Below are 25,349 nucleotides of genomic sequence, written 5' to 3' on the forward strand. Positions count from 1 at the left end.
TCAAAAATAATGGAGAAAAAAATTAAGTAACAGTAAATGATAGACAACGGAAGCAAATGAAAAAACATGTAGCAATAAATGATAGTATATAATTTTTTTTTAAAAAAAGGGATACTTAAAGAGTAAATTAATAATTTCCGTGCATGATTAATGCCAATACTTAGGAGAAATACGAGGGAGGATATTGACGTATACAATAAATTCCAATATAAATAAAAATTCAAAGGGCAACTTGAACCACAATTTATTAATCTGACTAGGGAGAGAGTGCCCGTGCCGAGTTTTATATTGATTTGAAAATAAAGAAGGCACGATTGTATTTTTAAAATATAATACATACATTTTGTGCAAGGTTGGTTATGCAGGAAGCTTGTTGCGTAAGAGAAAATACAAATATTAATATTGCAGTTGCAAGGTTGTTGAAGTTGGATTCTGAAATGAGTCAACCAAATCATGTTGCCTTTCATTATCTGGGAAAAGAAAGTAAAAGAATTTAGTTGTTGTCTTTGTGTTAGCATGAAGAGAAAAATGAAAAATGAGAAGGTGATTATACAAAGAAGTCTTGGTAATAAAGTTTGTTTACCGTTGTGTCAAGTAGCAAGCTTCACTTTTCCTGAAAAATAGTAACGTCGCGCAAATATATTAGGATAACGGTGAAAATATTCTGATGACAAGAAATCTCTAGTCAATCTATCTATGAACACTCTACCTTCAGACTCAATGTGTTTCATCGTGTTCTCATAAACCATTGATTTTATACAAAATTAGAATAACAAACACATGTGGAAAGGAAGATATCCGCAAAATGAGAGGACAAATATATACTCACCAGCAACACGTAGATTCCACCGCAACAGAAGAAACATAAACAAATTTCATAATATTTCTACAGGTGTTTTTCATGGAGTATAAAGGTAATACTTTAGAATAGCAGATAGCAAGATTTGAGATGCACCCTTTTCCATGGACGTTGAAACACACGGCCACCCAAGAAGAACTTGGAGGAGGAAAATTGTAACAGAGAAGATACATATGTATGTGTTGAAAAGATGGAAATTGCAGCCCAGGTGGCTCTCTAATTAGAAGACACGAGAAGAAACTGATGATGATGAAACACCTCAAGCTGAACATGTCATAAGACACACACAACTAACTTTTATTAATAGTAACATATCAAAATTAAATTTCACATAATTTCAATCGATGTTAAATCGCTTTCAGTTGAAGACGAAAATTTCAATTTCAATCGATAGGTTATAGCTTTTTGCCTAGAGGTGGTGATTTCTTGTGACCCTTTAGGGGTGTACAAAATCGAATCGAAAATTGAATCAAACCGCAAATTGAGTCAAATTGAAAAAAAAATAACCGATTAGTGATTTGGTTTGACTTGGTTTGGTATTGGAAAAAAAAAATCCGACTATATTTGGGTTGGTTTGGTTTTAACTTAAAAAAATCAACCCGACATTATATATGTAATTTTAAAATTTTATTTTATACATAAAAATATTTACTTTGATATAATTTTAAAATATTTCTTATACTATTTCATAGTTTTTTATCTTTTAATATATTATTTCAAGTTTAAAACTTAGAATTCGGAATGGTCTAATAAATATTATAGTTCATAGATGTTGATAATTATAATAAAACTTAAAAATCAAATTAATACTAATGCAAAAAGAAAATCAATTCAACACTAAGAATGACAATAATATTGAATATTTGTTCTTTAGTTTTACATTGGTTTAGACAATTAAAATACATAATCTAATTTTAATTTTCCTTAAATTTTTAGTAATGTAACTAATACTTATTAAACTTATTTTAGCATGATTTAGTACTTTTAAATTATGATCATTTTCATTATGACTTTGCAATATTTATTTTATATGATGATTTCATTATTATTTTTTATTGAATATTTTAGTATCATCAGTACTCATCTCATATTTTGTGTTATTTTCTTAAGAAACACCTTAGATAATTGTATTTTAGTTGGACTAAAGAAATATTTGGAGCACAAGTTAATTATATGTTTGCATGCAAACTTTACGAAAAAATTCAAGGTTTATTAGTTTGGTTTGATTTATAAATTTAAAAATTCGACACAATGGTTTGGTTTGGTATTTGAAAAACTCGAACCAACCCGAGGTTGAAAAACCTGAAAAAATTCGAATTTTATTAGTTTGGTTTATAAATTTAAAATTTTTACACAAATGATTTGGTTTGCTATTTGAAAAATCCGAACCAACCCGGATGGTGGAACTATACTTTTCAGAACACGACAATCATTACCAATATTGCCATTGCTAATTTTCCAATTGTTTTTTTCCATTGGAAATATATTTGTACCGTGAGTTCTTGCTGAAAAACTCTCATTTGTAACTATTAATATGAAAATTATCATAATAATGGAGATTAAAGAAAGTTTATGAACCATATTGGCCATAAGAATTTGAAAAACAATATGTTAATTAAGGAGTGGTAGAAGAATAAAGTAGATACAAAAAATTGTGTGTTTTGGTGTATGGAGGAATGTGTATTTATATGTATCATGATTTAATATAAATGGAAAATATTTTTTAAAAAATAAGATCATATTATTAGAAGTAATGAAAAGATTTATTGCCAAAAAAAATAAAAGATAATTGTCTTACCAAAAAAACAAATTGAAAAAAAAATTATTGTGAATTGTGATCACTTGAGGGCAACGTTTTGGTGCATGATTAAGGGGGGGGGGGGGGGGGGAGCTAGCTTGTGTCAAGGGGATTCATCTTAATTAATTCCCTTCGATGAAACATTATACTATATATATATATATAACTAAAATTATTTTTATGTATATATAATATATGTCGAATCTTCTCTTCAACTAGTTCATGTGTTTATTTCTTCAGATTTTAAATATCCTTAGTAAAAATTTTGTCTCCATCATTGTGTAGATTAACAACAACGACAATATACACATTGTAGTTATTTCATAAATGGAATCTGAGGAGGGTGTTGTGTACACAACATCATCCTTGTCCCGTAAAAGTAACACAAGATGTTGTTGATTAACCTTCAAACATGTTGAAAATAATGAATAAAAGAATTATAATAACAATAATAAATAATAAGATAAGAAAAACAAATAAAACAACATGTAATAATGATATATAAAAATTCAAAAACGGATATAGTAAAAGAGGAAAAAATAATTATTTTCATGAATGATTCATGTCAATAGTTATTTGGAGAAATAAGAGGGAGGATATTGTACGTATAATAAATTCATATACAAACAAAAATTCAATATGATCTCCTTGATTTTTTTTATTTTTTTGATTTAATGCAAATAAATAGGAGGAATTAGGGGAGATTTTGTACAAACATTTCTTGCTTGGAGCTTTTATATAGTTGTTAAAAAATGCTACTGATCTATATTATATTCGCTTTTTACTAGAGTCAATTTGTCTAATTTTTAAAAATAAATTAAATCAATTTAATATTTTAAAATTATAATTTAGATATTTAAAACTTGCATGAAAATTATTGTAGGCATAATTATTCTAATATCAATATAGTAAAAAAAAAATATCTTAAAATATTTAACTTTCTGAAAATGAAACATAACAAGTATTATAGGATGGACTTTTAGAAAATGAAACATATCTTAAAATTAAAATTACTTGAACTTGTTTTTTTAATTTTCATTATTAAATATTTTTTTTTTCTTAATAATTGTGAATAACTTTGACTTTTCTTTAGATTTTGGATAAGATAATTAGCCCCTATCACCATCCATAATAACTTGAAAACAAAAGGCTGGCAATTCTTGAAAAAGAAATTTGCATGGAATTGCCAGCTTCACTAAAATACAGATTTAAAAATGAGATAAGGGTCTGAAAAATACCTTAATTTTGGTTGAATTTGTTGTTGCGATACTAAACTTTCATGAGGACCTATTACCTCCCTAGACTATTTAATACCATATTTTTTACCCCCTAAACTATTTAATAGTGTATTTTAAAGGTATATATGTGCTCACGTGGACACATTACTATTTATAATTTTGTATTATTTTTTATGTCCACATAGGCAAATATATATATGTTTAAAATACGGTATTAAATAGTCTAGGGAGGTAATAGTGTCCTCATGAAAGTTTAGTATCGCAACAGCAAATTCGACCAAAGTTAAAGTATTTTTCAGACCCTTATCTTTTAAAAATTCATAATAATTTCAAGTAACTATATATAATTATTAAATTTATAATAAAATATTTTTTTAATAATATATATAGATAATTGTGTTGTCTAAGATTACCAAAAAATCAGTACTTGATGAAGATCTTTTATAGGAAAATACATAAGTACCCCGCCAGCCTATATCCGAAATTCCAGAGACACACCTAACATTTACTAATGTTCTATTACCCCCCAAACTTATTTTATATGTAATATTCTACCCCTTTTTGGCCTACGTGGCACTATCTTGCGGGTCCAGCGCGTGTTGACAATTTCTTCAAGGATAGTGCCACATAGACCGAAAAGGGGCAAAAAATTAATTAAAAAATAAGTTCGGGGGATAATAGGACCTTAGTAAAGGTTAGGTGTGTCTCAGGAATTTCGAGCATAGGCAGGGGGATACTTATGCATTTTCCCATCTTTTATTTATAAAGTAATGATTTCATGGTATAGTATTTCATAGTCTATATATAAATTTTAATATCAATCGATCTTTCTTTCTGAAAATGTTTATTCAGTCAAATGCTATCATATAATATACGAAGAAGGAAATATTGTCTTTCTTCTAATTAGTTTAACTATAAAACACAAGGTTCAAAGAATTTTTTTTGATATATAAACTAAATGAGAAAATAATTTTCAATGCACTTAAGACTTCAATAGAAGAAAATACCTCTATAAGTCTTTCTATGTTATTATTAATCTATTTTTTGTGAAAATAAACCTATAACTAAAATAACATTTATAATAGGTTGGAAAATCAAATTCCTAAAACTAAGCATGCATAAGTTACTAAATAACCATAGTATCAAACAAGGGAACCTAGTATATAGTTATGGGTTCATTTGAAATTAATAATTTTAATTTAACGTTTCATATTTATATTTAAAAACAATTAATAAATATAATTAATATATTTTAAATTCAATAAATTAATTAAAGTGGAATAGAATTTCAAATTTAAAACTATAATATTTAAATTTTAAATTCATAAAAATCGAATGAAAAAAAAAGAGAAAACATGTCAACCTTCCCCATTAGTTAAAAGGAGGAAATATAGGGACCTTCTTTACAAAGCATTCCAATGTAGTTTGTGGTGGAATGATTAAAATAATTCCACCTTTAATAAGAATTTGGTTCGAACTCTTAGGAGGGGAATGATCATGTTGAGATTGTCACTTCTAGAAACAGGCCTTCCAATACGAAAATTTCGTGTGAATTAAATTTAGTTGTGATTCAATACGGATATTGGTAATGCCACTCTCAAAAATGGACTTTGAAATGCGAGAATTCTAGTGTGAGATTTAGTTGGGCCCCAATACAAATATCAAGAGTGTCACCCCCAGGAATTAATCACACAATAGAGGAAATCTTGCAAATTTCAGATTTAGTCAAGCTTCAATGTGAATATCGAAAGTGTCGCCCTCTTAAATTGATCTTGTAAATGCAAAATTCCACATAAATTCATATTGAATCGGGCCAGCGAGAAACTACACACACCAAAAAGAAAAGTATAAAGTATAGAAATCCAAATAATTTGAGCGCTAATTACATTATATTCTAAAAGTTTCTCAAATCATAACAAATTCGTATTTTTCCGATCTCGTGAAGCTATTGTTCCTTCCCTTCCTCCAATACATGAGTTATGTATCAGATACATAATTATAAACCAGATTCATACTGATTTAGGTTTAACATAACTGGGATTATGTATCAATAATAATATTTATACCAGATATATTGTACACAAATAAAGTTATAATGAATCTGATTATAGAGATGGAATGATGTATTCGGATGTTAAGAGAGAAGAATAAAAGTATTTTTGTAATTAATTCAAATGGTAGGAATCTTTAGATTGTGTTATCTTAAGTAGTGTAATTTCATAAGTTCTCAAAAAAAAATAAACCTATCAAGCTCAAGTGTCAAATAAGTATACTTACATATACTAGAAGTTTGGATTTGAGTTCTGAATACGAAGAAAATGGACTCTGCTATAATCCATTTGATTTTAGTCCGAGTTTCAACTATGCGCAAACCCCCCTCAGTGCAGAGTGAGGAAACCCAAAAAAAAAATAAAAAAATAAAGAATAGCTGTCAGTGAGAGTGGTGAGCACGCAAAAACACTCCTCAAAAGAATCACAAACCAACTCAAAAATCCCATTTGATTTCTCACTTTCCATACAGAAATTTATGTAAATAAGTCATTTTCCCCTCAATATCTGTTTCTGGGTGATTCTTGAACATGGGTTGTTCTGGATCCAAAGAAAATGGTACTCTCCTTTTTTTTTTGGTAATTCTTGGTGAAATCATTTGCTTGTACCAATTTTTAGGTAATACCCAATTGGTTATAGAGTTATATGGTGTAAGTTTTGCTGTTAGGGATTTGCATTTGTTGTAAAGATTGTTGCTTTTATTGTTTTTTGCTCTTTTCTGGGAATTTTCTTTGTGCTGTGCTTGTGTTCTTGTTATTTTTGGTGAAATTAGTTGTTTTTCTTATACCCATTTTTAGGTATCCTCAATTGGTTATATGGTGCAAGTTTTTTCTATAGTTTACATTTCTGTTTGTTGGTGGATTTGCATTTGTTGTAAAGTTGGTTGCTTTTTTGGGAATTTCACTCTCAAGGACTTTGAGAATTCATATCCTAACTTGTTGGTGATGTTTGAGGAGCAGTTTTTTGATGAATTCAGTGTTGGGAGGTATTTAACACTTTTTAATTGAAATTGCCCCCCTGAGTTAGCTCAATCAGCAAACGTTGAGGGACTTGTATGTTATTTCACTAGTTTGAGCCTTGCCCCAAACAAATTAACGTCAGTATTTAAGTGGAGAAGGAACTCCGCCTGTGTGAGTTTGTTCACATTGTCGGTCCCAAGCCCGGATAAAAGAGGAGGGTTGTTGGGGATCAATCGGAGACAACCTCTCTACCCCATAGAGGTAGGGGTAAGGCTGGGTACATCATACCTTCTCAGACCCCACTTGTGGGATTACACTGGATTTGTTGTTGTTGTTGTTGTTATAGTATTTAAGTGGAGAAGGGTGGAGGGGTGGGCCTAATCATCCCTGAGTTTCGATGGCTGCATTTGCCCAAACAGTTGGATCCAGACCCATTTTTAGATTATAAAAAAATGAAATTTTTTCTTTAGTAAATAATGTGATCGTTTTATGCTACTGGGTTAACTTAGAGTTGTAGAGATGATGGTGGGTTGCTTATTTGACTAAAGAATCGATAGATCAATGATGCCTCAATCCGAAGCTAGTTAGTGTCAGCTCTATGAATCCTCCATATTGACAATAAGTATAAAAGTTAAGCTGGAGAAACCATCGTAGGAAATAAAAGTCGCCTTTGCCCAAGTTTAGACTGGTGCACATTTTGATCCGTAACATGATTTCTAGCACTGCACTTTACTTCAGGACGTGTGATGGTACTTTCTAGAAATGTGGTGAGAGAGTAGATCTCAAACAGACTGCAGACACCCAATATCTTGTGCTTGTCTTCTATCTGTTCGAGCAGCCTCGGGAAAAAAACAGTTTCTTATCACCAGCGTTTATCAACAGATTGTCTTTTCATATTGCTTTTTTAAGTTTTAAGTCAAGTCTGAGTAAGTGGATATAAGTGGACCGATATTAGGAGTAGAAATTGAATTCATGGAGTGTGTTGGCTGAAAGTCAAGAAGTACTTAAAAGCAACTAGTTCAGTTACTTCTCAGAATTTTTATGTTGAAAAGCATGACTAACTCATCTAAATGCGCTTATGTTGTTATAGAGAATGAACTTTTATTTTGGAATAATACATGAACAAACACTCAGATTTGGCCTTAGTTGGCAAGTAAGCACTCCAATTTTGAGAGTGCACATGTAGACACCTCAACTTGGTCTCAACTGGCAATGTCAGAGCGATAGGCTTTTGTGAGGTAGAATTCAGGTTGTTAGCCCATCAACAGAGAGATTAGGTTGATTAGAGTTCATCGCAGTTTCAGTTTGGATACTCTTTTACCTAACTTTGACATCTTAGGATAGAGTCGAAGTCCATGAGAAAATGTAAAATAATTTTATAAAATTTTTATTTTGTCAGGCATCATACTGAAAGTGCCGAATGACACTGCATATCAATTGAATGCTTGATTTTTCCACTGAAAGCAATCTTGTCAAATAGGAATGAAATGTCGCATAATTTGTTGATAATACAAATGCAAAGAAAAAAATCATTTTCGAGTATGGAACTTGTTATCTGGCTGAGCAGAACTTCTTAAATTGTACTACAATAAAATGAATTGCTGGTTCCTAGCTGTCATACTCAAGTTATCGGAGCAAATTGAGTGTATGAGTTCATGTTGTTACTAGCACGGCCTGGTTAGGAAGGTTTTATGGTCATCTAGTTTCCAGTCTGACATCCATTTGCCAATGCGTAATATGTGAAACGTTTTTGCAGATCTTGCTTCCCTTGATTCGACAACCTATAATTTCTAAACCTTCTGCATTAGCCTTTCGGTTATGGACTTATATAATGTCTCTATTTCCTTTCATTTTGAGTAATAATTGTTCCTTCGGTTAGTTGTCTTTCAGTAGAAGTTCTTTCTATGCTATACGTTTTATTGTTTTCTGTCATATCTACCCTTTCCTTTTCATTCTCTGTATAGTTCTCATGTTATTCTTATGATGAGCACTTTGTTTCTTAGACTATCTTCACAGTTCATTTTGTAATGACTTCGGGTTATTTTCCTGACAGAATGATCTTATCAACCTGTTAGTTACCCAGTGTTTGTTGTTTTCTGTTAAATATTGATACCACTATCTACCATATGTCAACCATCTCTGCTGTATGTATTGGCTTCACTTTGTTGTCTCGCTTACCCTTCCATACTGGTAGTCGTAGTATTTCTCCTGTAGTTTCTTGTCCGTCAATTTCTGTTGCTATCTATTGTCTCTTCTTGTGCTTCGATATTGCACTTTTTTGGTGTAGTTACTGTTCCTTTTTTCAGAATGCTTTGTCATGCTTTCTATAGTATTTTGCCATGATCCCTTCACTTCAGTTATTTATTTTTCGATCTGCTTTGAATTTTGATATGTTTTTCCTTGAGCTGAGAGTCTATTGGAAACAGCCTCTCCACCTCCCAAGGTAGGGGTAAGGTCTGCGTACACTCTACCCTCCTCAAACCCCACTTGTGGGATTACACGATGTATGTTGTTGTTTAGTAAATTCGTCATTTTGTTCTTATCAGCAGTATTTAGTTTTGGATCTTTTACAGTAGTCCATTGAAGGTTATAATCCTAGGAAGATGAATGTTAGATCAATACTTAGGTCACTTAGTCACGTCCCTATTATACCCGTCATACACATCTGTTATCACAAAGTGTATAGTCTGTGTTTTTTCTTGTTAAGTCACAGATTGGTTGAGGAAATGAGTTGTGGTCTCCTTGGGGAATCCTCCTCTCATGAGGTTGTGTCGGACCCAAAGTTTCACATTTAACAATTCTTTACGTTATTGGCTTGTTTAAAGCATCGGACTATATGAATTACAGCTATCGTGTGGTAAGGAATTCCTTTTTGGAGGAAAAAGAGAATACTCCAATGCTTTATTTCTTTCCATGACTTCATGCTGCCTGCTATATCCCGTGAATTCCGATACTGACAGATCATGAACAATTTTCTTAAGTTCTAATATGATATATTTTCTTTTAATAGCACTCCTGAGCGGTGGAGTTCTGAGCTTGTTTCTTGATTGCAGAAGCAGCTAAACAGATACGAAAACCAAAGCCTTGGAAGCATTCAGAACCTATTACGAGGGCTCAGCTTGTACAGATGCGTGATGAATTCTGGGACACAGCACCACACTATGGGGGTCGAAAAGGTAATCTCCATAAAATACGGGAAGTTTTACCATTATACTTGTTTCCTGTTTCTGGAATAATTGGTTCCAGAGCTAGAAGATAGTAAGATAGGAATTCTTACTATCTCGATATTCTTATCCGGAAAAGTACTATCTCATTGTTCGTTGTGCCTGTTTTGTCCTTGGTCCTTGCATTTGAGATATTGTGCAACGCATTGAGCTACTCTGTCTTTCATGTTACACATCAGTCACAGATAATCGATGGGACGTTATGTATGAATACTATTTCACCTCTGGCAATAGCTAGAAATTTTTTAGATTATAATGACGTTCATTGCAAAGCCAGAAAACATAATATGTGCAACATCTACACCTTCGTGACTCCAAATACCCTAACTCGTTACACTCCCCCACCCCCACACACACTGGCCACTGCTATATGAATATATACCTATGTGTACTTATAGGATAAGTCGATATATAAAACAGCATAGCAGATGAAAATATCCTAACCATTATATTTCCTTCTTCAGAGATCTGGGATGCACTCCGAGCTGCAGCAGAGTCGGATATAAGCCTTGCACAAGCAATCGTGGACAGTGCCGGGATAATTGTGCAAGCCCCTGATTTAACAATATGCTACGACGAAAGAGGTTTGTAGTAGTATTTTTTGCCAAATACTTGTTTTCATTTCTCTATAATCTCATTGTATCTAGAGGTGGATCCATGATTTGAAGTTTACGGCTTCCTACAACGACTTTAAGTTAGATATTACGATAATAACTCACAGTTAAATATTTCTAGATATTTGGTGAATGTTTTAACACAAACGCAATACTCTGGACCCGACACTGATATTTGTATCAACTATTATTCGATTGCAGGCGCCAAGTATGAGTTGCCCAAGTATGTTCTAAGCGAGCCAACTAATTTGATTCGCGATAACTGAAAACTGAAAAGACAAGTCCTTCATGTACAATACTTCATTGAGACTGTAAATTGTTGTAAATTTATTGTCACAAGCTATTTCTTTCGACAATTGATATTGCTTTGTGCATGATGGTCCTACCTCAAGATATAAAAAAAAAGCTATATGCCCAGAAATACAGCAACCATCTACCAGGGTATTATTTTGGACACAATATAGAATTGGTAAAGTTGTTTCCATCTGAGGAGGTCACGGGTTCAAACCGTGGAAATTGCCTCCTGCAGAATGCAGGGTAAGGTTGCGTATAATAGACTTTTTTGGTCCAGTCCTTCCTCAAAGGGCATAGCAGGAGCTTTAGTGCAACCGACTGTCCTTGTTTTAATCATAAAGTTCCATTTTTTAGCACCTTTACTGAAATTCTCATAGTGAGCTCTTTCAACTTTGCAAAAGAAATGAGTCAAAGTTTTGTTCGTATCGTAGAAATCAAACGTTGTATTAGTTATGCAGAAATTAATAATGTTGCAAACTAAATTCTATATGAGATTACTTTTTGTTATGCTGAACGACAAAAAACTATCATCAAAGGTTGTGGTCGGGTTATGGGTTGTACTGCTTTATCCTTGAGTTTCGAGCCTTGTGATCTCTAATTATAGCGGAAAGATCTCATTCATCTAACTATACGATTTGGCAGTAGATCGTTCTATAAGAGAGTGTCAATCAGGATAAAAATTGTGAAAAAATATAGAAAATGACTTTCCTTTTAAACATACTAAATTAAAAAAGAAAATAAGATACATAAATTAAAATGGTGGAGTAATATCTAAAATTTTATGGAAACACATATACTAATATAGTATGTTAAGTAGTCAATCTTGATTTGGTGTTTTATTGGTGGATAGTAGTTGATTTGTATCTTTGAAATCTGTTGAATCGTTTAGATTATTATTTTTTCAACAAATCTTTTAGATCATCAAACTAATAATTTTAAAATCAAATTTCTAATATGTTTGACTATTTGTTAGTTGTTAATTGCTGACATCTCTCCAAATTCACAACTTGTTAGTTGGTTAGAGTGTTTGGTTCAACCACTCAATCCACTTTAAGCCAAAGTTAAATCGCTTATGTTCGGATTTTTTAAAAATATCAATATATACATATACTTCAAAAATAATGTATTTTTAGAAGAATGACATAAGGACAACAACATACTAAGAAAGTTCAAGCAACATAATTTCAAGATAGAAAATCCATAAGAAGCTTCTTCTATTTCCCTATTTCAATCATACAACTTGGAACAAATCAAAAAATATTTTTTTTTTTAAAAAAATACACCCCTTGGAGAAAACTTGTGGTCTTTCTTCAGACCAAATTTAAATCTTTCCCAAATTTGTAAATAATAATAAAGAAATTCTTTTTCTTTTTAATTTTTTTTCTCTTTTCTACATCTAAAATTTTTATTTAGGTACAAGAATGTCAAAATCAGTAACTGTCCACTCTGCCACTTGATTTGGATCTTTATAAATTTCAGTTCCCAAGTTGATTGAAGTCCATTTCCTTCTTGCTGGTGTAGTTCCTGGATCCTACAAGAAAAAATGTTCCAAATTATATCCAAGAAAAAAAAAGTCAATTTCGTAATCTAACTATACCTAGGAAGTGTTTTTCAATGATTGTTGGATAATATTTTTTAAAAGGATTTAAGTTATATACATCGATAGTCTAAAGACTTTTAATATTATCGTTATAGGTGTTTGGTTGTTTTTTAGTAGTAACAAAAGTGATTTTTCAGAAGCCGAAAGAAAAGTAATTTTTACCCATCAACACTTTTGAAACATTGATCAAGCACAAATTGTTGCTCTAATCTACGTTGCTCGAACTATTCAAAAATGTCAACGAATACATATTAGATCCTCCAAAAATAGAATCCGACACAGGTGCGACAATAATTTTTGAAGAGTCCGGACAACATAGGCTTTAATATCAACAAAATTATTTTTCAAATTGATTAACCAAACAGAAAGAAGTATTTTATTCAAAAAGAGCTTATGACAAAAGAATACTTTTCGAAATAAGCAGATTTTAAAAGTTTGACCCAATAGTCTATTAAACTCCTTTGTGAAATCCAAGAAAAGGGAAAAATAGATACAAACCTGGTAAAAATAAAGTGATTGTGACAACTTCCCAACATCAAGTACCCATGTTTTTGGATCTCCAATCCAACCATCTCCTTTCCTAGTAGGATAACCATAATCCCCCCAAACAGGATGTGGCAAAATCTGCAAAATCTCCTGAGGTTGAGGATTACTGTAAGGATCACAATGAACATTAGGTTCCTCAATGTGTTCACCATTTCCAGGTGCACAATACATATGATAAGCCTCATAAGGGAAACGAATCGTATCGTTTCGATGAATACTAGATCCATTTGAGAAAATGTGGTATGGTGGACATAATTTTGGGCTATCTGGTTTGCACCATGATGGTGTTTCTGGATTCAAGATCATCTCACTGTATCGCATAACGTCTGTTGTTACATTTCCATCACATGACTTGCCATTGTTCTTCCAGCAACTCCCTATGTCCATCAAGTAAAATTGGCTGTTTAGACCTCCTCCTTTTATCACATTTAAGGTGAATTTCACCTTAAAATTTGGTGATTCTGGTATCTACACAACACAAAAGTATCAATATCTACACAACAACAAGAATAACATACTCAGTGTACTCCGGACTCCCACAAGTGGGGTCTGGGGAGGGTGGTGTGTATGCAGGCTTACCCTTACCTTGTGAAGATAGAGAGACTGTTTCTGATAGACCCTCGAGTCAAATATCAAAAAACAAGTATGTAAAAAACAAATACAATAGCGAAGATGACATCAAAGTATATAAAATTAAAATGTATGTTTGATAGCAAATCAAGAAAAGTTGAAGTTTTTACTCACAATTTTTAACATGCCTCTAGTTGGATAATGATATCCACCAGAAAAACCAAATGTAGCATCTGATCTTAAGTAAAGCATAAGCCAAGGATACTTATTTGATGTCTTCAACACATGATGAAAAATCCAACTTCCTTTTCCCAATTCTTTCTTCCATTTCACAGAATAAAAAGAATTATTCTCTGTTCTTGATTTACTCATTCTACTATGCAAATCCCATGTACCAAAAAAACTCCCTTTAAGTGTAGTCCTATTAACACCTTGTAAAGTTGTATAGTTGTGAAAAATCAATGGTTGATTCATACACCCTTTTCCGAAACACGGAAAGTTGTTATCAGGCCCATATGGGCCTGATAAGAGCCCGTTTTTCGGACACTTAGCAGCGTAAGTATCCATGTTTCCATTCTTGAGCATGATCATCCAAAATTGCCAAGGATTTGGCTTGTCTTCAACTTGACATTTTGATCCCAAGTAAAGTTCTTTTTGTGCTGCATAATGATCAACATCAAGAATTGCCTTTTTCTCCAATCCAAGAAATGATTTTCCTTTGCCTAACCTGTTTTCTTCCTCTGTCACTTTATGTACCAACATGTATGGTATTGCATTGCAAAGAGAACAATTATTTTCCCCTGTAAAAAGTATATACATTAAATATTTAACACAACATATCGAAAAACCAACAAAACAACAACTCAACTACTTTTTTTGGGAGGTACGTGAGTCAGGTCAGCTATATGAATCCTTACTGCTCATGCTGTGACATTTAAGCTATTTTTTAAGAGATGTGCTTTACTTTCAGTATGGACTGCTTATCTATATATGAAAATTCTCCAAAACTAGTATAAATATCAAGTTTTGAACTCGTATCAAAATTTTGAATCTGTTAAGTTTAAATTCTGATTCCGCCTCTGGTTGTTGAACATGTATGGAATTGCATTGCAATGAGAACAATTATTTGTCCTTGTATAGCAATAGCCATTATGTCTTTAAAACAATCTAGAGAAAACAACAAAACAACAATGCCTCAATCTTATAGTCAAGTTGGCTATATGAATCCTCACTGATCATATCATTCCGTTTAAGCAAGATAGTTATGTATTGCGAGGATTCATCAGAACAGTCTTGACATATTATCTTCCTTCATTCAAGTTTGTAAACCGACAATGTGAACAAGATCACACTAGCACAACTAAATACAAAACATTAACGAAGACTCGAAACATGGAATTCAACTTACCTTGTGATTGAGGAGAAGCTTTATAGACATCAAAGCAATCAGCAACTCTTGGACTTCCCATTTTAGGCACTTCTTCTCCAACTTCATTGCATTGATTCCATGCTTCTATAGCAACTCTTAGACCATCCCTTCTCATCCCCGAATCGCCAACGGCCGATATGTAACCATTTCCATGATCAATATTTACACAAGAAACACCATAAAAGGACACAATGATTGAAAGAAGAGAGAGAACAATTAACCAAGAAGAAGTTTCATGTTGAGCCATTGGTAAGTTTTTTAAGACTATGTTTAACACTTCTTATATATACTAAAACCATTGTGAAGGACAAAGAAATGGGACATGATAATTTTAGATTTTAATAATATCCGAGTTAATTTCTCAGATGATCACTTTACTAATAAGTATTATCTCAGGAAGTCATATTTTTCTTGATTCCAATTTTCTTCAACAGAAAAAATAACTTTCTGAGATAATAACGGTTAGCTGAATGACCATATGAGAAATCAACTCCCTTATATCCATGTGTGAAATTGATAACTACTCTCTTTATTGTTTCATCAACTTTACTCAACTAACTCCTTTGAACATGTTTCTCCTTTCACTAGAAGAAGAAAGTTCTTTTTTTAAAAAAAAAAATAGAAATTAGCGACCAATATTTTTGCTATTTGTTGGTAAATAATACCCATATCTAATCGAATTATTTATAATTCATTAAATAGGATTAGCGATAGATTTTTGTTGTTCAATAATGTGAAATTGATAACTACTCCCTTATTGGTTCTTTAACTTTATCTCTTCAGTACCCAAAAAAAATGTGGAATCAATCACGGTTTATTTATCTATCCGATCTGTCGGTAAATAGCTTGTAGCTAATAGTGACATGTCAGGTTATTTAGCGACAAAATTTGTTTCTGATTTCTATTTTTCCCTATTGTAGAGTTTTTCTTTTGTTTTTCGCGTATCAATATATTATATCTGTATTGAAGTCTCGATTCAATCTTGATCATATTGTTAAGTCCCACATCGATCGTGGGAGCTAATTTGTTCCCTAATTAACAGACGTGATATTATATATATTTAGCTTGAATCGGAGACATCTGATTAATTAAGTTTGACACCAATACAAGTGATTGGTAAATTATGATATGGCAGCTGGTTTTGTTGTTGACACTTTCTTCATGATTGGTTAGGTTCCAACTTATTGATTTTGAAATAAATATTCAAAAGGTTCTTTTTACCAAAACCTCTGAAAAAGAAAGATCTATTTGTGAGCAACATTACCTAACAAATTAATAATGTTTTTGTGGACTTGATCCTTTGATTCGCGGATTAAGTTATCTCGAAATTATATATAGTCCTGATATTATAACCCTTGGACTAAGTTATCGCATATCACACCTTATTGCATGAACCAAACGACTAGTTCATTAATCCAACTCAAAAGTAAACAAATGAAAGAAAACATTGTTTCGTTTTGAATAAAAGATCTTGAAAAAGTTTGGATAAATTGAAATCCCAAATTATTTATTTATTTTAACTTTATTTGGTGTGAAAATAAGAACTTTGTGATGAAGAAAAAGGGGGTATTCTTGAACTCAAAGGGATGCTTTTTGTCATGTAACAAGAAAGTACAAGTATTTTTTTTTCTTATTTTTTTTGTATTTTTGATGACTTAAGATGCAAATATTCTTTTTCTAGAAAATACTAAACTTTGAGAATTTCTTTTGTTTTTATGAACTTTATATTATCAAAATTGTGACCCCACAAGACCCATTTGCGGAAGTTTTGTAACAACTCCAATTTGCAATTCGCCACAAAAAAGCAAAAATTATGAGTGTTTTTGGTAGGTGGGAAAATCACTTTTTAGGAAAATATTTTCCCAGAAAGTCATTTTTCTTATTTTTAATATCTGTTTTGGGAGGTTTTTGTTTTCGTGTGAATGTAAAATTTTTGAATTTATGGTTAATTTTTTCTTCAGTAATGTTATAAGGAATACAAATTTTTTTCATTGTAAATTTATAGGAATCAATCAACGAATTTTAGTGAAAAAGAAATTTTCATGTTAAAAAAGAAGATTTTTCTATTTGGTACGATGAAAAACATTTTTATCAAAAAGAAGGAAAGCATTATTATTAATTTCTCATATTCAAAGTTTTTCCATCATAACTTTAGGCACTTTTTATTGATTCAATCTACATTTATTAATTTTTTTAAAAAAGATTCCAAGTATAATAAATATAATATAACCATCAAGGGTTGTGATAGAGTGGTAAGTACTCCTTCATATATATATATATATATATATATATATATATCCAGTAGTATTAACACACATATCTTTCTTAGACCAAATATGATAATTATAGTCTATATGTGGTTGAACTAAATTCTCTCTTGAATTAAACTTCATTACTTTTTTGATTTCCCAATAAACGTAAGTTTTATATGTGATTTTTTTACGTTGATTAACATATAAAGCTATCTGAGTTTTCTCTATACTATGGAAGTTGTCACTCTTTTTTGTTATAATATATATGACTAAAACAATGATGGTGTTAATGTCAAATTAGGCACACCTCGATTATTTCATCAAACATCTATTATTTGATACTAACAATTGTATTTTGCCTCGCACCAATATAAATATCGGGTAAAGCTTAAGCATCAAGCAAAAAAATAACCTAGTATTCTTTGTTTCTATCGAAGTCAAGAGGTCTCGTATCAAACTCTGCTAGGTACAACTTTGTTGAGAAATGTTTTACCCTAATGTAAGACTTTTCATAGTAAATTTAAATTTAATCATTCTGATATCGAATATCGAATGAAAAAAAGAATGTTGACTTAACAACCACAATTTTCAACACAACAAAGCAACCAATCAATCAATCACTTTGCATAGACATGTTTTTTTGCCCTTTTAATTTCTCAAAGGCCACACAAAGCATATAGAATCTTTGACTAATATTATTTCTTGTTGATAAGAAGACAGAAATTTCATACAAACACCACTTTCTTGGATTTAAGAGTCCACCTTTGTAGACTAGCAGCCCTTAACCACATGGCCTTAACGCCATTCATTTGCTCTTTGGGTCTACAAACTTCTCCACTTTGAAAAAATGACACTAATGGCATGAATATAGCAATAACAATGATATCTAGATCAACTTGCGCGCACCTTGACTGTTTCACCGGAGATATTGTTACCTTCCACTAGCACATGCATTAGATAACTCTACAAGACCAAGATTTAGCCCGACAAGACGAGATCACCTATAGCTTTTTGTCTTAGTTAGGATTTAGACTCTAGTTTCTCGTACTTTTCATCCGCTTCATTGATAACTAAGGTCACACTTATCCAAGATCCTGTATATAATTTCAACCATAAGGAACTTGTGTCCCTGACCATGACCAACATTCACCATCAGGAATTGAACATGTTGGTATATCAACAATAACAACAATATACACTCCATGAAGTCCCACAAGTGAGGTCTAGAGGGTAAAATATACGCAGACACGTAAAGACGTTGTTTCCAATAGACCATCAGCTAAAAAGCAAACAGAATATGTTCTTTTCAAATAAAGAAGACACATTTAGGCTAACAATTTACACAAAGTCCATCCTTTTAGACTTTGTTGACATAGAAGAGATTAAACACATCGTTTTGTAGGCTCTTTCTCAGGCCTAAATTATATACTAGTAGTCAAATGTGCAAAACTGGAAACAAGAAGCATCAAACAGAATAAATTGACACAATTGATTGTCTAAAGAAGAAGCAATACATATATCAGTGTGTACAGTGAACAAACATTTTAACAATCAAGAACGTGTGAGCTACTGAACACGTAGAGCAGCAACTATTACCTCATAGGAATCTACCCGAGCTCTGATAAACCATTCTTACGGGCCAGGAGGAATTAGTTTAAATGCTAACAGATCGAGAACCATACAAGATATCCACAACCATCACATATCCAGAATCAGTATAGACAGTATTACACACGTCGTGTGTTTCTACTGATAGCATGAAACAACTGAACACCCTGAGCAGAAGAGTATAAAAGAATCATATATAGCCTACCCCAACTGATTTGGGATTTAAATGCTGAAACAACAACTCATACAAACATTGCATATTCATACATTAAAAGGATAACAAGAGAAATAAAGCAAAAGGAGTGCTAGAAAAATTACTCTTACCTTATGTAACACAAATCGACAACATGGACAGGCAAGGCTGGAAAGAATATAACTACATTAAACATGAAATTGTGCCAGACTAGCATTACTACTGATCATCTCTATCATTCACTATATCATGTCATGCCGAACAAGGTAAAAACAAAAAAAGAAGGTTAATATACCAAAATTCTATGTACTCTGACAAATCACTTTCTCTAAATTTACAACAAGAAACAGGCAAAAAAACATTTACTATCAAAAATAGTACATACCCTGCCACATTACATTCTCTCTGCTGGAGTAAGATGTCCCAACTGTTCTGTAAGGCTAATTACAGTCTTCCTGTTCCACCAAAATTTCCCATCCTCAACTGTCTTGGATTCACTTATTTTGCGCTCCATATCTTCCCTTTCCGGCTTTACATCAGTAGAACCAGGGTTCTCAGTAAGGAATTGTTCCCAGAATACATCATTTACTCCTGTTGGCACATTATTACTAGCAGTCTCTACTCGGTTTTCTGGCGGAGTAACATCAGGAGTAGTGTTTCCATTAGGCTCAGAGTTCATGTCAATATCAGAAACCTTAGATCCAACATCAACAGTTAGTTGTGGGTAAGATATAGCAGGGCTATCGGCACAACTGATAGATTCATCCAAGTCTATTGAAGAGCTCTGTCTCATTCTAGCTTGATCAATGTCACGCAGTGTATACTCCCAGAAGGTCAAAGAAGATTCCAACTGATCTAGCACTTCCTTGTTGAGAGTCAAAAGAGAAGTTGGGTCCATATTTTCCCTAGTCAATTTTTCAGAAGAACTCGCTTGATTATCTTCGAGGCCTGTTTCATTGTAAAGAAAACTGTTTCCTGGCAACCTTCTCTTCCTTTCATTCATTTCCAGTTGTGGCATGAGACTCAAAGCTAATCCTGGTTTATTTATGGTTCGAGCTAAAGTAGACAGCACGTTCTTTTGTCGGTCTTTCACTTGTTGGACACGTTGGTTAAGGACCTGCATTTGCATTTCAAGTCCTTGATGATCCTGTTTATGTCTGTGTAGTACTAAATGAAGCGATTCGTTCTCATGCTTCAACTTTTCAATATCTTCCTTATACCCTTGTCTTTCCGATTCGGTCAATGCAGATGATGAAAGGATATGAATATTCTGTACAGAATGACTGTGTACAGGTTTCCGTCTATAGATATTCTTCAAAAGGTGTGGCTGACCTCTAAGAAAATCCTCATTTGCAAATTCCCATTGTTCAGGATCTATTTTCTTGAATCCCTGGTTTGACAAAAGAGCAAACGACATGAGAATAAGAACAAAAACAGTAAAAGACTGAAACTCAATTTAAAAATAATATCACTGCAAATGAATCAAGTAAAACGAATTTCTTACGTAAGTGTTTAGCTGTCGGATAAAGCTGGAAAAATTATTGTGCTTAAAGTATCTGGGCAACAAATCTCTTGCAAAATCAGGAGGATTACGAACAATAAAACTTTTATTATTTGTACTCCATGAGACTATTGGATCAGTGGAGGGGTCATCCACCATTTCATATATCTTTGCAATAAACGGCGGCAGTGCATTGACGCTGCAAGGAGCTTCATCCATGGTAAGTTCAAATCCAAATCACAACCCCTTGAAATGAAACTCACAAGGCGAAGCTCAACTACAAGTGACAAATCCTTACTGACAGGGAAGATCAACTTATCAGATTCCCAACATACGCATACATCCAGCCAAAAGTGTTATCACCTTGATTTCCTTCGATAAATTCAAGTGAAGCAGCTCCCACCTGATCATACAAATTCTTTGCGAATACACATTTCCATTCAAGTCCCAGCTCTGGATCGCTTTCAAAACACACAAATTTGCTAGAGAATTGTTAAAAGAGATGGTGGCCCATCATGAGTTTCCACAAGTGCTCAAACAAATGTTAGCTTGAATTCAAAAGGTAGCCATTTCACCCTCTAAAACTCAGAAATTTCCCAATTTGCCTGTGTTTACAACCAGTCACAGTCAAAATTAGAAAGCATAAGAAGATGAGAAAAGTTAATCACTTGTAAGAATACCTAGAAACCCATTACATCAAAGTCATTAAAACAACCATTATTACTCCCAAAACTTCAAAAACAAGCTCAAATAACTTGTCTTCAAAGAAAACCAAGATTTCCAATTCTCATACAAATGCTAAAAAAGCAGTCTTTTCACACTAATACTCAAGAAATTTCCAAAACCCAATTTCCCTTGAGTTTACAAGCACAAAATCAGCAAGTGCAAGAAGATGAGTCAAGTTAATCACTTTACAGACAACCCAGAAACCATTTACATCAAAGCCGTTAAAACAATCATTATTACTCCCAAAACTTCAAGAAAAAGCTCAAATAACTTGTCTTTAAAGAAAACCAGGATTTTTAGTGCTCAAAGAAATGCTACAAACAGTTTTTTTTAAGCTAAAACTCGGGAATTTCCAAAACCCAACTTCCCCTGAGTCAAAATCAGAAAGTGTAAGAAGATGAGAAACCTTAATTACTTAATAGATTATCCAGAAACCATTTACATCAAAGTCGTTAAAACAATCAGTATTACTCACAAAACTTCAAGACAAACTCAAATAACTTGCCTTAAAAGAAAACCAAGATTTACATTTCTCAAACAAATGCTAAAAAAAAAAATCTTTTTCACACTAAAGCTCAGATATTTGCAAAAGCCAATCTCCCTCTTTTTACAACTAATCACAATCAAAATTAGGAAGTGCAAGAAGATGAGAGAAGTCCATCACTTCACCGATTACCCAGAAACCCATTACATCGAAATAGTTAAAACAATAATCATTACTCCTAAAACTTCAAGAAAAAGCTCAAATCACACCCAAAACTCAGAAATTTGCAAACAAAATTTCCCTGTCAAAACTAGAAACAAGAAAATGAGAAAACAACTTGATGGATTAACCAGAAACCCATTACATCAAAGACATTAAAACAATAATCATTACTCCCAAAACTTCAATGAAAAGATCAAAATACACACACAACTTAAAAAACTTGCACTCACAATTAACTAGAAAGTGCAAGAAAATGAGAAAAGTTAATAACTTTACAGATTACCCAGAAACCCATTACATCAGTCGTTAAAAACAATCCAATTTAATCCAAAAACAATCAAATTTACTTCTAAAACTTCAAATCAAAGTCGTTAAAACAATCACTATTACTCCCAAAACTTCAATCAAAAGCTCAAATCACACACAAAACTCAGAAAATCAGCAAACACAATTAACTAGAAAGTGCAAGAAAATGAGAAAATAACTTTACAGATTACCCAGAAACCCATTACATCAGTCGTTATAAACAATCAAATTTCATCCAAAAACAATCAAATTTACTTCTAAAACTTCAAGCAAAAGCTCAAATCACACATAAATACAAAAACCCACAAGAGATATACAATACAAAAGTTAATAACTTTACAGATTACCCAGAATCCATCACATCAAAGTCGTTAAAACAATCACTGTTACTCCCAAAACTTCAATCAAAACCTCAAATCACACACAAAACTCAGAAAATCAGCAAACACAATTAACTATAAAGTGCAAGAAAATGAGAAAAGATAATAACTTTACAGATTACCTAGAAACCCATTACAGCAAACTCGTTAAAACAATCACAATTACTCCCAAATCAGAGTAATTATAAAAACCCACAAAAGATATACAATAGTAAAGTTAAATTAACTTTACAGATCACCCAGAAACCCATTACATCAGAGTGGTTAAAAACAATCAAATTTTCTCCAAAAACAATCGATTTTACTTCTAAAACTTCAAGCGAAGGCTCAAATCACACATAAATACAAATACCCACAAAAGATATACAATAGAAAAAGTTAATAACTTTACAGATTATCCAGAAACCCATTACCTCAAATTCGCTAAAAACAATCAATTTTACTCCAAAAACTTCAAACAAAAGCTCAAATCATGTCATATCTGAAAGCACGAGAAATCCATTGTGAGAATTACCTGTAAGAAAAAATCAAGAATAGTCCTTAACAATAAGAGGCACATAGAAAGATGAAGAAGTTTCAGAAGAAGAAGAAAGTTTACTTTGACCCTTTTCTCAAAGACTTCTCAATGGTTTTTGGATGTTTATTCATATTTTATTATATTATAGTTATATATGGTGGCTATTTTAAGAGTATCAAATGAGTAGTTAAGCTGTTTTTTTTAGGAGTGAATATAAGTTGAGTTAATAAATATATTTTTAAAAAAATTGTGATAATTTTAGAAGAACTTTAAATATGATTATGATTTGAGATTAATTAGAAATTTATAGCTATAGTTTATTTAAGAGCAACTTTCACACATAGCAAATACAAAATTTATATTTATATGTTATAGCAAAGTTTGCATAATTGCACTTAATAGCAAACATATATATGTATAATTTGCTACACATATACAAAAAAAAACAGTTGTATAATTCGATATACATATAGAAAGAAGGTAGTTGTATAATTCGCTATACATATACAAAAGAAAGCAGTTGTATACAAAAGATCAATTGTATAATATGTGTATGTATAAAACGAGAAAGAGAGAAAGGCAAAAGAAAACTGGGCAGGAAAATATTTGTATTATATAATTATAAGTGTATATGACAAAGATATATGTATTTGCATGTGTATATACAATTTTCTCTTGCTTTATACAAACAAAAGCGCAATTTATACATTTCGTTTGTGTTTGTATAAGCGAGAGAGGCGAGGGTAGCGAGCGAGATTTAGGAGAGTGGCGAACGAGATCTGGGAGAGGGGAGAGAGGGGAACGAAAATATATGTATATATACAATTTTCTCTCGCTTTATACAAACACAAACACATTTTATACATTTGTGTTTGTATAAAAACGAGAGAAGCGAGCAAGACTGCCACCAAACTAGAGTGGCGAGTGAGATTCCACCAGGGAGAGTGGCGAAAATAGCAATAGTTTGCTATAGGGTACAATTAAATCAAAGTATATTTATAGCATTTAATTTGAATTAATAGTTTGCTATTATATACAATTTTCCCTTTATTTAATTGTGATTTATAATTATTTGTTAGAAGAAAGAGAGAAGCGATCAAGATTGGAAAACAGAGGAGAGATGAGAGAGACAATGAATATATGTTGTATTTGTTGTATTTAATTGTATCACGAATATNGCGAAGGCTCAAATCACACATAAATACAAATACCCACAAAAGATATACAATAGAAAAAGTTAATAACTTTACAGATTATCCAGAAACCCATTACCTCAAATTCGCTAAAAACAATCAATTTTACTCCAAAAACTTCAAACAAAAGCTCAAATCATGTCATATCTGAAAGCACGAGAAATCCATTGTGAGAAAATTACCTGTGAGAAAAAATCAAGAATAGTCCTTAACAATAAGAGGCACATAGAAAGATGAAGAAGTTTCAGAAGAAGAAGAAAGTTTACTTTGACCCTTTTCTCAAAGACTTCTTCGCAATGGTTTTTGGATGTTTATTCATATTTTATTATATTATAGTATATATATGGTGGCTATTTTAAGAGTATCAAATGAGTAGTTAAGCTGTTTTTTTAGGAGTGAATATAAGTTGAGTTAATAAATATATTTTAAAAAAATTTGTGATAATTTTAGAAGAACTTTAAATATGATTATGATTTGAGATTAATTGGAAATTTATAGCTATAGTTTATTTAATTGTGATTTATAATTAGAAAGAGGGAAGCGATTGAGACTGGAAAACAGAGGAGAGATGAGAGAGATGATGAATATATGTTGTATTTGTTGTATTTGATTGTATCATGAATATAATTAATGTAACTGATTTATATCAACTGATATAATTATATTAAGCTGTATAAATGAATATGATTGTATCAAGTGTATATGTTCCTTATGTATTCATTATGTATCAACGTATTCGAGTGTATATGCATCAGGCTATAAATTTATTTCAATGTATTCAACTGTA

The 25,349-nt window shown here is 32.0% G+C and overlaps 3 protein-coding genes across 8 annotated transcripts; 1 reads left to right on the forward strand and 2 right to left on the reverse strand.

The window, feature by feature from the left end:
- Positions 1–6,303: 6,303 nt before the first annotated feature.
- Positions 6,304–11,118, forward strand: LOC125860784 (uncharacterized). The gene is made up of 4 exons (XM_049540804.1): positions 6,304–6,502; positions 9,957–10,079; positions 10,592–10,711; positions 10,943–11,118. Exons 1-4 carry the CDS (start codon positions 6,475–6,477, stop codon positions 11,005–11,007), a joined length of 336 nt encoding a protein of 111 aa, XP_049396761.1. The 5' UTR covers positions 6,304–6,474; the 3' UTR covers positions 11,008–11,118.
- A 1,122-nt stretch (positions 11,119–12,240) lies between these two features.
- Positions 12,241–15,442, reverse strand: LOC125859310 (uncharacterized). Its single transcript, XM_049539022.1, has 4 exons — positions 15,160–15,442; positions 13,926–14,551; positions 13,134–13,649; positions 12,241–12,566 (listed from the first exon to the last, which is right to left on the reverse strand). The coding sequence occupies exons 1-4, from the start codon at positions 15,425–15,427 to the stop codon at positions 12,441–12,443; spliced, it is 1,536 nt and encodes a 511-aa protein (XP_049394979.1). The 5' UTR covers positions 15,428–15,442; the 3' UTR covers positions 12,241–12,440.
- A 4,047-nt stretch (positions 15,443–19,489) lies between these two features.
- LOC125859794 (heat stress transcription factor A-4a-like) lies at positions 19,490–24,887 on the reverse strand. Of its 6 annotated transcripts, none has more exons than XM_049539610.1 (4): positions 24,829–24,887; positions 23,266–23,333; positions 20,738–21,339; positions 19,490–20,623 (listed from the first exon to the last, which is right to left on the reverse strand). In XM_049539610.1, exons 3-4 carry the CDS (start codon positions 20,951–20,953, stop codon positions 19,628–19,630), a joined length of 1,212 nt encoding a protein of 403 aa, XP_049395567.1. In that variant the 5' UTR covers positions 20,954–21,339; positions 23,266–23,333; positions 24,829–24,887; the 3' UTR covers positions 19,490–19,627. The 6 variants fall into 6 exon arrangements, with proteins under 6 accessions (XP_049395567.1, XP_049395568.1, XP_049395566.1 ...); XM_049539611.1 differs by lacking the exon at positions 23,266–23,333 and adding an exon at positions 24,642–24,709; XM_049539609.1 differs by lacking the exon at positions 23,266–23,333 and adding an exon at positions 24,642–24,744 and having other exon boundaries at positions 24,829–24,864.
- Positions 24,888–25,349: the final 462 nt, after the last annotated feature.

Source organism: Solanum stenotomum, chromosome 3 (genome assembly GCF_019186545.1).
Source record: "Solanum stenotomum isolate F172 chromosome 3, ASM1918654v1, whole genome shotgun sequence".
NCBI lineage: Eukaryota > Viridiplantae > Streptophyta > Magnoliopsida > Solanales > Solanaceae > Solanum > Solanum stenotomum.

What these genes read in the sequence shown, in the direction of transcription:
- LOC125860784 (XM_049540804.1), top strand. Translation starts at nt 6,475, where the DNA reads ATGGGTTGTTCTGGATCCAAAGAAAATG. An exon ending in ACACTATGGGGGTCGAAAAG is followed by an intron (nt 10,080 to 10,591) that starts GTAATCTCCATA and finishes TTCCTTCTTCAG; the next exon opens with AGATCTGGGATGCACTCCGA. An exon ending in AATATGCTACGACGAAAGAG is followed by an intron (nt 10,712 to 10,942) that starts GTTTGTAGTAGT and finishes ATTCGATTGCAG; the next exon opens with GCGCCAAGTATGAGTTGCCC.
- LOC125859310 (XM_049539022.1), bottom strand. Translation starts at nt 15,427, where the DNA reads ATGGCTCAACATGAAACTTCTTCTTGGTTAATTGTTCTCTCTCTTCTT. An exon ending in AGCTTCTCCTCAATCACAAG is followed by an intron (nt 14,552 to 15,159) that starts GTAAGTTGAATT and finishes TACTTTTTACAG; the next exon opens with GGGAAAATAATTGTTCTCTT. An exon ending in CTAGAGGCATGTTAAAAATT is followed by an intron (nt 13,650 to 13,925) that starts GTGAGTAAAAAC and finishes TGTGTTGTGTAG; the next exon opens with ATACCAGAATCACCAAATTT.
- LOC125859794 (XM_049539610.1), bottom strand. Translation starts at nt 20,953, where the DNA reads ATGGATGAAGCTCCTTGCAGCGTCAATGCACTGCCGCCGTTTATTGCA. An exon ending in TCCGACAGCTAAACACTTAC is followed by an intron (nt 20,624 to 20,737) that starts GTAAGAAATTCG and finishes TTGTCAAACCAG; the next exon opens with GGATTCAAGAAAATAGATCC.